Raw genomic sequence first — 14,214 nt, forward strand, 5'->3', positions numbered from 1 at the left:
TGCCCCCATGCAGACACAACTTCTGCCTCACCTGCATAAGGGTGGAATGTGGACATCTCCAATGCAGGCCCCTTCTTCTACCCAGAGTGTCAGATCTTTCTGCCTTCTGACATCGCACTGGACGTGAACACCAGTCTTCAGGCCCAAGTACAGGACTTCACTACCAGGGTCTCTGCACCAATAGGACCCCACAGGATCTCACCTCCTGAAGCTCCATCCCCACCAATCTCTGTCATTCCATCCCCACCAGTCTCTGTCATTCCATCCCCACCAGTCTCTGTCATTCCATCCCCACCAGTCTCTGTCATTCCATCACCACCAGTCTATATCATTCCATCACCACCAGTCTCTGTCTAACCCTAACCCAGCACACCCTGGTAGAGATGAAGTCTTCACTGCCCTCTTTGAAGTTCAGGTGCTTATTTGTTCCCTCTGTGCACTGGTCGGCCCACACAAGAACCACCAGGCTGTTCAGCTGCAGTTGGCCTGCAACAACCTCAAGGAGAAACCACATCCTACAAACCAACAGATTAGCCTGGTTCCATATCTGTTCGTGCTGATGGCAAAAACTGTTAGAGTCATTGTCATTATGGTAATGATGACCCATTAGATTTGTCAAGACCTGGAACCAGGCTAGGCAAAGATTGCAATGAAAAAGTATCCCAATAAAAATTTAATGGATTTCCTGCTTTAAGAAATCCAGCACGAGTAGAAAAGGAACTATGAAGTAAACTTTCCAAGACACTGCATCATTAAACAAGAGGTGGCTGTTGGTTGCAGTGTGCGGTTAGTATTAAGGACCTTTGAGTTTCTCTAGACAGGGTAGGAGAAGTTAGGACTAAACCTTTTAAATCAGCTTTTTTCTGTAATATAAAAGCAACATCTAGGACCTATCCTTCTTATAGTGCCAGTTCTAGAGCCTATCATTGTTCATAGTAACTAGGACCTATCCTTCTTATAGTACCAGTTCTAGAGCCTATCATTATTCATAGTACCTTGGACCTATCCTTATAGTACCAGTCCTAGAGCCTATCATTCTTCATAGTACCTAGGACCTATCCTTCTTAAAGTACCAGTTCTAGAGCCTATCATTCTTCATAGTACCTAGGACCTACCCTTCTTATAGTACCAGTCCTAGAGCCTATCATTCTTCATAGTACCTAGGACCTATCCTTCTTGTAAGTACTGTTTCTAGAGCCTGTCCTCCCTTTATGGATCTGTAGAAAATGTTGGAGGCCAATATGAGCCAGCTGCTGAAGAGGAGGAATCTGGCAGAGCATGCGATTAATGACCTGGAGTCTGTGTTTACAAATGTGAACAAAACTCATCATGATGAGGTACAGTGGGGAGAACAAGTATTTGATATACTGCCGATTTTGCAGGTTTTCCTACTTACAAAGCATGTAGAGGTCTGTATCATAGGTACACTTCAACTGTGAGAGACGGAATCTAAAACAAAAATCCAGAAAATCGCATTGTATGATTTTTAAATAAAAAATGTAGCATTTTATTGCATGACATTAGTATTTGATCACCTAGCAACCAGTAAGAATTCTGGCTCTCACAGACCTGTTAGTTTTTCTTTAAGCAGCCCTCCTGTTCTCCACACATTACCTGTATTAACTGCACCTGTTTGAACTCCTTACCTGTATAAAAGACACCTGTCCACACACTAAATCAAACAGACTCCAACCACTCCACAATGGCCAAGACCAGAGAGCTGTGTAAGGACATCAGGTATAGAATTGTAGACCTGCACAAGGCTGGGATGGGCTACAGGACAATAGGCAAGCAGCTTGGTGAGAAGGCAACAACTGTTGTCGCAATTATTAGAAAATGGAAGAAGTTGAAGATGACGGTCAATCTCCCTCGGTCTGGGGCTCCATGCAAGATCTCACCTTGTGGGGCATCAATGATCATGAGGAAGGTGAGGGATCAGCCCAGAACTTCACGGCAGGACCTGGTCAATGACCTGAAGAGAGCTGGGACCACAGTCTCAAAGAAAACCATTAGTGACACACTACGCCGTCATGGATTAAAATCCTGCAGCGCACACACAATCTCCCTGCTCAAGCCAGCGCATGTCCAGGCCCGTCTGAAGTTTGCCAATGACCATCTGGAGGATCCAGAGCAGGAATGGGAGAAGGTCATGTGGTCTGATGAGACAAAAAGAGAGCTTTTTGGTCTAAACTCCACTCGCCGTGTTTTGAGGAAGAAGAAGGATGAGTACAACCCCAAGAACACCATCCCAACCGTGAGGCATGGAGGTGGAAACATCATTCTTTGGGGATGCTTTTCTGCAAAGGGGACAGGACGACTGCACCGTATTGAAAGGAGGATGAATGGGGCCATGTATCGCAAGATCTTGGCCAACAACCTCCTTCCCTCAGTATGAGCATTGAAGATGGGTCATGGCTGGGTCTTCCAGCATGACAACGACGCGAAACACACAGCCAGGGCAACTAAGGAGTGGCTCCGTAAGAAGCATCTCAAGGTCCTGGAGTGGCCTAGCCAGTCTCCAGACCTGAACCCAATAGAAAATGTTTGGAGGGAGCTGAGAGTCTGTATTGCCCAGCGTCAGCCCCGAAACCTGAAGGATCTGGAGAAGGTCTGTATGGAGGAGTGGGCCAAAATCCCTGCTCTAGTGTGTGCAAACCTGGTCAAGAACTACAGGAAACGTGTGATCTCTGTAATTGTAAACAAAGGTTTCTGTATCAAATATTAAGTTCTGCTTTTCTGATGTATCAAATACTTATGTCATGCAATAAAATGCAAATTAATTACTTTAAAATCATACAATGTGATTTTCTGGATTTTTGTTTTAGATTCCATCTCTCACATTTGAAGAGTACCTATGATATAAATTACAGACCTCTACATGCTTTGTAAGAAGCAAAATCGGCAGTGTATCAAATACTTGTTCTCCCCACCTTAGGAGATTGTAGTTTTATCACTGGGCCAGGCACCAAAGGGTTGCTGATTCGAATCCTAAAGTGGATAATGTGATAAATGTGTTGTTTTACATGTGAGCAAGTCACTATAACCTACTTGCTCCTGTATTTGTATCATGTAAGAGCGCATGCCAAATAACAAAATGTAATATTTATTTTTTCATTATTATTTTCATTATAAAGCATTGCATCCATTTCAGTGTTTTTCCATGAAGTTAATATATAATTGCACAAGCTTGATATTACAATACATTTTCTATTATATTACATTTTTGTAGCACTCTGCTATTGCCTACATGGACAGAATGTCTGAGAAGATTCAATCTCTGACTGAGGAAGATTAATTTTGGTCACAGAGGAAATATACATCAGAGTGGCTGGAGTCAAAAGGGAGATTATGGAGAGCCATATCCAGGAGATTGACTTCCTCAGAAGCACCGGCAAATCTCTTTTTCAAGAAAGCAATAACTTCTAATTGATCCAGGTACAGTTCTGTAACAGTACAAATTGAGGAGGAAAATCAGTGTCTATAGAAATGAATTGTTATAACAATATAGATTGATTGGATTGATTAACATTTTTGGAGTGTACCTAATGTAATTCATAGCAGTAATTGTTTCTAAAATGCTTTCCCTCTTTTTATTAATCCCAAGACACAGCTCAATATCTTGGGTTATTATTGCCACAACTTTTGTTTTCACAGTTTTTTATGTGATCCAACCAATGGTTGACAATAAACATTGTGGTGAGATAAAAATTACATCAAACCATTTCCCATATCAAGTAGGCACACCAAGTTAGAAACTGTCACTATGTCCCTGCCATAGGACACCTCTAGACCTGCTGCTCATTCAAAGTCAAGCTTTGTGCCTTGGAGAAGATGCAAACTGTGGAGAGACTGGTGGATGAGTTGTCTCAAGCTTTGCCTCAGCCCTTTCCACAGGTGTGTTCACGTAAGTACAAAACATTGTGAGGAAAATTGTAACCAATATTGTAGAAAAAGTATGAAAATACTTTGAGTAACTCTGGATAAGAGCGCCTGCCAAATTACTAAAATGTTAACGTAAACCGACCTTCACATAATTTTTCTTGCCTGTTTTCAGTGGCATTGGTAGGAAAAGCTGCATTAGGAATGCATGGAATTACTATGATAATAGAGACTACTTCACATTTTTCACTGCTTATTCACCACGATAAACACACAGGCTAGACTATATTTTTTCAATGCATTGTATGACCGCACTGCATCATTGTGGGTTGTAGATCTAAGAACACGGACGTTGAACCTGGAAATGGCCCTTCCAAATCTTCAGGTAACAGAAGATAGATTTGAGGTGTGCTGCAACCGGCAGCCCATTGGAGAGGACGCGGGTTCAGAGCGTAATGACTCGCAGTACAGTGTCTAAGCACAGGAGTCTTTCTCCTCTAGACTGATTTCCTGGGACGTAATTGCACAACAGTAAAATGATTTAACTTTCCGTTTTGGTCCGGATGCGTATTTTGTTGTTTAAACTGCATGTCTATAATGTCTATGTAGAAACACCATCACTCCTCAATTCGCCATAAAATTCCAAGTTTGAAAGCAAATGGTTTTGATGACATGGGGCACATGCACGACACAGTATACCATTTTCAGGGACCCATTTTGGCTCGACTACTGCACTTTTACCACCAGTGGTCAATAATATGGAAAAGCAGTGAATTTAAATGTGAGGGTTTTGATTTTAAGTTTGTAATGGCTGTTTAAAGGGGACTGAACCATGGAATACAATTTCTTCTGGTCCCTACACTTTCAGAAAAAAGAAAAAGTGGTACTTTTCAAACAGTTGATTTATCATGTTCTGACTATGTGTCTGATTGTTTCAGATTTATCTGCTTCTTGATGACATTGACACATCAAATGCAAGTATGAATGTAAAGCCTAAAGTCAGAATTAGACAGTGTCAACTTTGGACTAATGATGCAAACACACACACCTACCCAGTAAGACAGCCGTGAAGCCAATTGTCCAAATACATTTGGTCCCTTTAAATGGGGAAACTATGTTGTAATTTCCAAATGGTTAATCTGTTATTAAATTAAAGTACAGAGCAAAAACAACAAAACTTGTGAATTATCCCCAATCACTAATAATTATCTATGAAAAACAGTTTAAATAGGGGATTTTCCCTTTAAATAGCAGATTCTGAATAGATTGTTGAGAAAACTGTAATACAACAAAATGTGAAAATATCAACAGAGACAGATTTTATTTTAGAGAGAATGAACAGATATCCATAGATTTGGGGATCTTCAGCCCAGGTTAGAAAAACAAGTCAGAATAGTTAGATCTACAGCCACTGACAAATATGTTAATGCCTGCACTTGTTTGTATTCACATGCCAGCTACGCAGCTTGTATCTTTGACTTGATCCAGTTATTGAAGTGGGAGACTCGTGTGTAGACCCCGGGCTTGTTCTGTCTCCCGCACTGATCTCCCCAGCTCACAATGCCGTAGAGGACATGGGTGCCCTGTTTGTTGCAAGTCAGTGGCCCTCCAGAATCACCCTGTGAGTCATAACCAAGCATTCAGTAAACATGTGAAACATCAAATGGTACACAAATGGAAGGTTTTTTTAGTTTCTTTTACACCATCTCTGTAAAATACTGTATGCAAAGTAATTTGAATTCAATCATAATTCATTTACCTGTTTAATTTAGTGATAACCTAAGGCTTATCTTTCAAAAAAGACAAATGACAACCAGAAACCTAGGTAGCCTACTCTGTTATTGGAATTATTTACTTCATTCAGATTTAACTGATCTTTCTCCAGACACTCAATGTATAAATCTTCTCCAGACACAGTATGTGTTTGCAATCCCCAGTGTATTGGCTAAAAAAGCACACCCTTTATGCTGAATTAAAATTCCTGTACAGCCCCTCTGTTGAATCAATTCCAAAAGTATTTTTACCCATTCAGAGAAATATCTGAAGCACCTACCTGACACCACCATGTCCCCATCCCACGTACCCCAACCCCCAGGCCTTACTGACCTGGCAGGAATCCACTCCTCCCTGCATGTGACCGGCACAAAACATGGAGGTGTCCAAGACGGTCCCATAGACTTCAGCATCGGAGCAGCTCTCCTGGTTGATCAGCATCACCTGGGCATCCAGCAGGTTACTGGAGCCATATAACGCTTGAGGAGAAGGGGGTTATCAAAGAGGTTTATGACAAGAGAAAGTGAAGGGACACGATAGCACACACTGGCTATTTCTGGAAAGTTGAAACAAGACACAACTGGTGTATGACATGTACATGATCACATGAATAAACATGAGGCTCATGCATTTAATTCTATTCAGTTTGGATACAGCATTCATACACGTGAACCAGGTAATATAATCCAATATTGATGACAATGCCCAGGTATGAGAAGAATGAACATAAGCATTAGGAAATACATCAAATCATTCTCTTACAGTGCTCAGTGGCTCCCCATCCTGAGATGGTGCACTCAGTCCCATCAGGGAACACACCATCAGGCAAGCAGGCTACCCTCACAAACTGGCTCTCGTTGGCACAGCGGCCGTTCGCGCCTTTTAGCTTCAGCAGCGCTATGAGTCAGAAGGGAAATATAGGTGTTATGTTATATACTTTGCTGTCATTAGAACATAACAATGAGGACTGGGACAAATTCCATTTGAACTCAGTTCATTATATTGAGGTAGTAAATTAAACATCCAAATTCATGTTTTACTTACTGTAAAGCATTGTGGAAAATTTGAATTTACATCCTAAATTGCCTGAATTGAAACTGAATTGGTTAAAACATTGAAAACAGATCCTAAAGAAAATCATTCCATGCAAATGATATTACAAGGCGCTTTTGGAGAGATTGTAAATCACCTATGTCATTGTAAACTGCAGCGGGCGTTTCTCTGTAGTTCTCGTGTCTTATGGCTTTCTCCACATCGATCGTCTGCTCCGTGGGTTCATCCTTCCCTAATGACAAACCACCACCCACCACCTGCATCTGATGTTTTGGTTCGCTGGTCCAACACAACACAGTGCCAGGTAAGTCTTTCAAAGGGATTGCAATAAATAATGTAAACAGTTTTTTTATTTAGGAGATGCTCTTATCCAGGGTGACTGACAGTAGCAATTTGGGTTAGGTGCCTCAATCAAGGGAACTACATCTGTTACTTTTTTATTTTGATGGCTCGGGATTTGAAACACTACATTTTTGATTACTGGCCCGGTATGTCAGGAACATAGTATGGGTTCTGTAATGCTCTTATGCATGTAAAGTAATTTGAATTTAATCTCAGTAGCCAGTTAATTAGGAACATCCATCTAGTACTGGGTTGGACCACTCTACCTCCAGAACAGCCTAAACACTTCGATGCATGGGTTCTACCGGGTGTTGGAAAGTTCCACAGTGATGCTGGTCCATGCTGACTCAGCGACATCATGCAGTTGACACAGATTAGATGGATTTCCATCTTATCCCTAATATTGGCAGTTCCCAGCTCTAGCCTTTTGGGGGACCTAAGCAAAACTTCATTTGGGGCCAACTCTCCTCTATTGGGGGTGGGCTCCCAAGCAGTCAGAGGCCCCCTAGCGGTTGGGGGCCCTAAGCGACCACTTATGTTGCTTATGCCTTGAGCTGGCCCTGACTATTGTTGAGGTCTGGGGATCAGGGTGGCCACTTCAGTAAACTGTACTCACTGTTCCTGGAACCAATCTCAGATAGCATGTGCTTTGTAACGGAGCGTTATCCTGACTGAGGTATCCTCAACACTGTTGAGCACGATAAACTCAAGATGGGTGGCCATTTGTCAGTTAATGGAATGGGCGAGCCTGAATAAGCCCAAACATGCACAGTATATGTCACTTATTTTGTCCATTGTGACATTCATCTGATTATAACTGAATGCCTCAATTACTGTCAATGCCTCAGTAACTGAATGCCTCAATAACCGTCAATGCCTCAATAAATGTCAATGCCTCAGTAACTGAATGCCTCAATAACCGTCAATGCCTCAATAACTGAATGCCTCAATAACTGTCAATGCCTCAATAACTGAATGCCTCAATAACTGTCAAGCGATGACCATATGACTCCATATTCAAAAATGGGGTACTAATTAAAAGGCTAATGAGTGCAGATTGTAGTTATGCTTACATGCAGTGTCCAGCAGTCAAAGCCCAGCAGCTGCTGATGAGCACCGCTCCACAGATGTGTCTGTACGAGTGGATGGATCCTTGGGGTCTGACCTGCAGGGACAGCTGCCAGGGCTGGGCCCCTGGAATTGCTTTCAGGCCTCCGTAAATTCTGGTGATGGCCTTCTTCGGCTGGGTTTTCCCACAGGTGGCGAACTGCTGATCAGAGTGGGGTCTGGTTGAGGGCTTCACTGGTCCTGCCACAGGTTTGGCTGGTGTTGGTACAGGCTTGGGAATTGTGGTGGGCTGGGGACCAACAGGTGGCATAGGAGTAGCATCTGTGGGACCATGGAAGAAAAACATTGGGAATGTTCCAAGGTCTTACGCTGCTATACTATTGTGCTGGGGGATTGGATCAGTTCTCCTTCCCCTCTAAGTTCTCCTTCTCCACTATAAATTGTTGTTGATATGAGGAATGCACTTTCTGAATATTCCCAGTCTCTTCCAGTTTTAAACTTTAGGAGGACATGAGGTCCTGGTCCACACCTGGGGAGTACCTGGTTTGGGGGGCCCGTTGCTGTCCCTGTCCTTGTCCATCTGGTCATACTTCTGACCTAGTCTAAATTTAAATAAACTAGGAGAGGACTGGTCACCCCTCTGAGCCTGGGTCCTCTCTAGGTTTCTTCCTAAAATTCGGCCTTCTTAGGGAGTTTTTCCTAGCCACTGAAATTCAACACTACTGTTGTTTGCTCCTTGGGATTTAAGGCCGGGTGTCTCTGTAAAAGCACTTTGTGACAACTGCTGTTGTAAAAAGGGCTTTATAAATACATTTTATTGATTGATTGAATGTAAAGACTCAAGGCATTATCTCCTTAGGAAAAAGTATTTATCCAGACCTGCTAAAGGTGTTAATTCTGGCTCGATAATTGAAGGTTCAGATACAGGAATTCCAGGAGTTAACTCAGGATCATCTGTGGGAAGAAAGGAAAATAATTACATTTGATATTCAATTCAATAAAATGTTATGAGATATTATTTATCTGGACCTGTTGAAGGTATGACCAGTATGGGCTCATCAATTGTTGGTACAGGCTTGGGAATTCCAGTGGTAGGCTTGGGACCAGTAGGAGGTTCGGGAGCAGCTGTGGAAATTAGGATAAAACATGGGAAATTCTATTTAAACCATTCGACCTCAGCAAATATGATTACACCTGTTCTGTGCATGCAAAAGTTATCAGAGCTATGATAAAATGAAAGGATCACCTGTGGGCTTAACACACTTCCTGATGTCACAGAAATCCCAAAGCAGCTTCTGTCCCATTCTTATGAAGCACCATGGCTTCTTATCACCATCTGGGTTTCTGGAGTCAGTGAACAACAGAGTTTAATGTATACAGCAACATGTTTGAGTGAGAAATGATGCTTAAGTATGCATACTCTACTCATGTACTGTATAATACACGTATGCAATAATACAGTGCTGCCCCTGCTACATCGGCGTCGCATCAATGCCCCCAAATAAAGCTGGCAAGTTCTGCAACCTTTCAGGGGCAACCAGCAGGGCTCCCAGGGAGCAGCTTGGGGGAAGTGGTGGAATAGCTCAAAACAGCTGCATGAGCCAAAGGTGGAGATGCAGAACATGCTGTGGGAGAAGTGGAAAGATGCTGGAGAGGAGGAAGCGGCAGCAACTGAGGGCAGAGAGAAGGAGACCTCAGTCCACGCTGCCCTTACCATCGCTCAGCCCCAGCAAGCCGGGATCCTGCCAGGGAATGACAGTTTTTGTGGAAGAAGAGTGGAGCGGTTGCAGAGAGAATGACCACCTGAGTACCTCACGAACTGTCAACAGGAGGCCGCTCCAGAGACAATCCTGCCTCCCTACATTAGTGGCTTGCTTTACAACTACTCTCTCGTTTACACCCATCTTTCTTTAATAAAACACCCACGAGGGCCCTAAACACTTGCTTAGTGCTTATTCCCTGTGACTCTCTCTGTTAAGATATCTTTAATTGTTTAGCAAATATTTGTTATCCTTATTGTAATTGGGTAAACCAGGGCATTTATTTAAAAGTGCTTCAGAATGCAGTTCTGGGACCAGGTCCATATAATTGTTCAATATTAGTGTCAGCACTCACTCATACTTTGACACTGTGTGAATATGTGTTGAGACCTGCAGTAGTTATGTGGCCCCAGTCCATCATCATCTTCAAAGTCGTTGAAGGGATCAGTGCCTTTCTGCAGGATGAAGTGGGAGTTCCAGAACAAACATTCGTCTCCATCATCCGTCTCAGACACATTGCCGCGATAGGACTCCCCCTCATCCTCGACATTGTAGCAGTCGTCCGGGCCTACGGAAAATTATCACATCAGTTCAACTCAGAAAAGCAGCAGTTGTTGATAGATAGAAAAAAGGCAATTCTGCTTCAAATTCAATCAATTCAATTCACTCAATTCTCAATTAAAATGTTCCTCAAATGTCAGTTTAGTTTATTTCCTGAAATGGATGGATGACTCCAACTCAAATGTCTGACTGAAAATCTGTAATGGGCTGTATTTATTTACCAACATGGCAAAATTGTCCGCTAAAGCCTTTGGGGCAGAGGCACTCGAAGTTCATGCCGTCCTTCGTGCACTTGCCTCCATTCTTACACGGATTAGGCTCACACACAGCGGCTTGAAGAGAAACATCATTATAGAAACATCATATAGAAACATCATGCTAAAGAAGACCAAGAAGTCCATAACATGCAAATATTTTCTCACATAACTTAAGACATTATATCAAAGGCAAATTTCACTATTTTACATGTTCATGTTAGAAAGTAGTCTATGGACCAACATAAACTGTATTCAAATCTTTAAACAGCCATACTAACTTCAGAAAACTGTTAGAAGTAATGGGGGATTGTGAGCATTATGAATTTCTTATGGTCTAGTCATCATTTAATAACATCAAACTAGTTGATTTAAATTAAAATTTTGAATAATTTTATATTCTTTTAAATGCTGCCCGTTATTACTTACATCAATTTGTCGCTACAGTGGTGAGGTCTAAAGTAAAAAATTCTCCTTTAACCTTTTCATATATCTTTGAGGACACCACATTCACTTTAGAGGTCACTGGCCATAGTATACATGATGAGCTCTCACTTTTTTGGCAGTCTGGGGCCAAGAAGGGTAGTTTGCACTTGCATTCAAAGAAAGGTGGTTTTGAGGTCAACACACACTCGCCGTGCCCACAGATGCCCTTTTTACACCTCCTGATCCCTGTGTGAAGTGAGAACCAGTCAAATTCACATCTTTGTCTCATTACATCAGACTGTTACTTTTAAAACGAACCAATGAGTCAAATGTGGCATAGTCCTTGTTATCATTTATTAAACAAAGACAAAAACAATCTCATGAACTATTTGTATGTTATCCTGAGCTAATTCCTGGAGCAATAAGGATTATTGGCTCTGTTTCAAAGTAGCCACGTTTCGGTTATTGGTTTGGCTACTGCTCTGACAATCTGCCATATGCTATAACTATTAAAGCAATAAGAGTGTAAAGCTTTTTCTATTGACAGAGTTCTTATATTTTCCCTTCTTTACCTCTCTCGCATATCTTGCCCCTGAATGGCTTAGGGCAGTCACATTTGAACCTTCTTTTCCCCTTTTCCTCACATACACCATTGTTGAGGCAAGGATTTGGGTTGCATCGCCCTGCAATTTAAACACAATTAGGTATATTGAAACAATACCTGATTTTCGAATAGAAAGTGTGAAAATCCAGAACACTTGCATATTTCTGCATATTATTAATGATACGTTGGGACAGAGACAACGGTAGATACTGTAATATCATTAAAAGATTCCGAGAAGTCAGAGTAATCTCAGAACGCAAGGGACCAATGCAAAAGCCAAAAACAATATTGGATGGCCGTGATCTTCGGGCCCTCAAATGCCATTGCATTAAAAACAAACATGATTCTTTAGTGGACATCACTGCATGGGCTCAGGAACACTTCTGAAAACCACTGTCTGTGAACACAGTACGTCGCTGCATCCACAAAGGCAAATTAAAACTTTACCATGAAAAGAAGAAGCCATATATAAATAACTGCTGCCACCTTCTCTGGGTCCAGCTGAGACAAAATGAAAAACTGTCCTGTGGTGTGACAAATCAAAATGTGAAATTATTTTTGGGAATAATGGACGCGGCGTCCTCCAGACTAAGAGAGGGACCATCCGACTTGTTATAAGCGCACAGTTCCAATGCCAGCATCCGTGATGATAAGGGGGCACATTAGTGCATGTGGAATGTGTGACTTGCACATCTGTGAAGGCTATTGTTAATGCTGAACAATATACAGTATACAGGTTTTGGAGCAACATATGCTGCCATCCAGACAACATATTCTTCACGGAAGGCCTTGCTTATTTCAGCAAGACAATACCAAACCACATTGAGCATGTAACAGCATGGCTCCATAGTCAAAGAGTCTCAGTGCTAAACTGGCCTGCCTGCAGTCCAGACCTATGACCCTTTGAAAACATTGGGCATATTATAAAATGAAAAATACCACAAAGGAGACCCCAAACTATTGAGCAGCTGAAATCCTATATCAAGTAGGAATGGGAATACATTTCACTTTCAAAACTACAACAATTGGTCTCCTCAGTTCCCAAATGCTTACAGAGTGTTGTTAAAAGAAGAGGAGATGCCAACATTAACATGGTAAACATGCCCCAGTCCCAACTTTTTTCAAATGTGCTGCTGACATCAAATTCAATGTAGGCATGTATTTTTCCAAAAACAACAGCATTTCTCAGTTTCAACATTTCGTTATCATTGTGCTGTTTTCAATTAAATATAGGGGTAAATTATTTGCACATCATTGCATTCTGTTTTTATTTGCATTTCACGGAGCGTCCAACATTTCTGGAAACAGGGTCGTACATGACTAGAGTTACAATACCTATGTTCACAAAGTACGGTAAAAGATACATTTCTTTATTAGCCATGTTAGATTTTCCACACAAAAAAACAACAAAAAACAAAAGGAAAACGTGTTTGATCCTCAGTTTCCACCTCTTACCATACGGTTCTTGGAGTTCATAAAGCCACTCGGCATCATCACTGTCATCCTCACTTGGATCGTCTTCGACCTTAAAGAACGGGTCTAAAGTAGAGGGACACCGTTAAATACAAGCGTTGCCTGACATCATTGTTGCTCTTGTCTGTTTGTGAGTGCTTGCTTTGTGCGCTCATGCTTGCATTTGTGTAAGAATGTCTCAGTTTTGCATCATGTGCACATTCGTTAATGCATATTTGTTTATGTATACAGTATGTCCATAAGAGTGAAGACAATATAAAAAGCCTAATGTGTGTGATGAGCGAATGTGTTCAAGCGCTCACCCTTTACAATATCCTCATATCTTCCACGTCTTCTACCTGGACTTTTTTCTTTTTTTTTCTCGTGTTTACCGTGGGAAGGACCATGTTCGGAGGCTTCATGTTTTTCATGCTTCTTATGTTTCTCTAACTGAATAAATAATGTCACCGAGGTGTCATTATACTGTATCAAGTTATGTTCAATATTAGACAGGCCTGTGACGAATGTTACCCAAAATGTTACCCAACAGCACCATTTTAATGGTAGGCCAAATTCAAGCATTTACCAAACTCCAAAATTACAGTACACATTCATACCACCTAGGCATTATTATCAAATGTCACAGGGGGAAACGTAACTGGTGACAGCAAAATATAATATTAGAGACACGTAAAGGAAACCAAATACAATAGATATACTACTTCAATCCCACTATACATTTGCTCCCTCTATAACAAATATTGATTAATTCCTGATATTTCCACCATTGTCAAGTCAATAAAGAAGACCTACTTGAACAGGTAGGATCAGCAGCAGAAGAACGAGGCAGGAGAAGAGCAGCTTGGATTTCATGATGGCAGTGATGGATGTGCGGCTAAGAGAGTGATTCTGTCTGGATCGACCACATTATTTACCAAGCGTATGTGGTAAGATTAACCTTTGTATGAGCAAAGTGCTTTGGCATCTAGGTCTATCACCGGACATTGCTCTTCTATTGACTGTCAGTTTAACTCATTTCAAC

General features: G+C 41.6%; 1 protein-coding gene across 1 annotated transcript; it reads right to left on the reverse strand.

Moving 5' to 3' along the window:
* Nucleotides 1-5,175: 5,175 nt before the first annotated feature.
* On the reverse strand, nucleotides 5,176-14,113 carry habp2 (hyaluronan binding protein 2). The gene is made up of 15 exons (XM_010870076.5): nucleotides 13,986-14,113; nucleotides 13,496-13,622; nucleotides 13,176-13,259; nucleotides 11,689-11,799; nucleotides 11,246-11,362; nucleotides 10,658-10,768; nucleotides 10,266-10,443; nucleotides 9,362-9,459; nucleotides 9,145-9,240; nucleotides 8,995-9,069; nucleotides 8,121-8,436; nucleotides 6,842-6,984; nucleotides 6,415-6,549; nucleotides 5,986-6,131; nucleotides 5,176-5,498 (listed from the first exon to the last, which is right to left on the reverse strand). Exons 1-15 carry the CDS (start codon nucleotides 14,043-14,045, stop codon nucleotides 5,337-5,339), a joined length of 1,959 nt encoding a protein of 652 aa, XP_010868378.2. The 5' UTR covers nucleotides 14,046-14,113; the 3' UTR covers nucleotides 5,176-5,336.
* Nucleotides 14,114-14,214: the final 101 nt, after the last annotated feature.

Source organism: Esox lucius, chromosome 6 (assembly GCF_011004845.1).
Source record: "Esox lucius isolate fEsoLuc1 chromosome 6, fEsoLuc1.pri, whole genome shotgun sequence".
Taxonomy (NCBI): Eukaryota; Metazoa; Chordata; class Actinopteri; order Esociformes; family Esocidae; genus Esox; species Esox lucius.

Coding starts and splice junctions, on each gene's coding strand:
- habp2 (XM_010870076.5), bottom strand. CDS start 14,045: ATGAAATCCAAGCTGCTCTTCTCCTGCCTCGTTCTTCTGCTGCTGATC. Junction 13,260..13,495: donor ATATGAGGATATTGTAAAGG/GTGAGCGCTTGA, acceptor CCTCTACTTTAG/ACCCGTTCTTTAAGGTCGAA. Junction 5,499..5,985: donor GAGGAGTGGATTCCTGCCAG/GTCAGTAAGGCC, acceptor TATGACTCACAG/GGTGATTCTGGAGGGCCACT.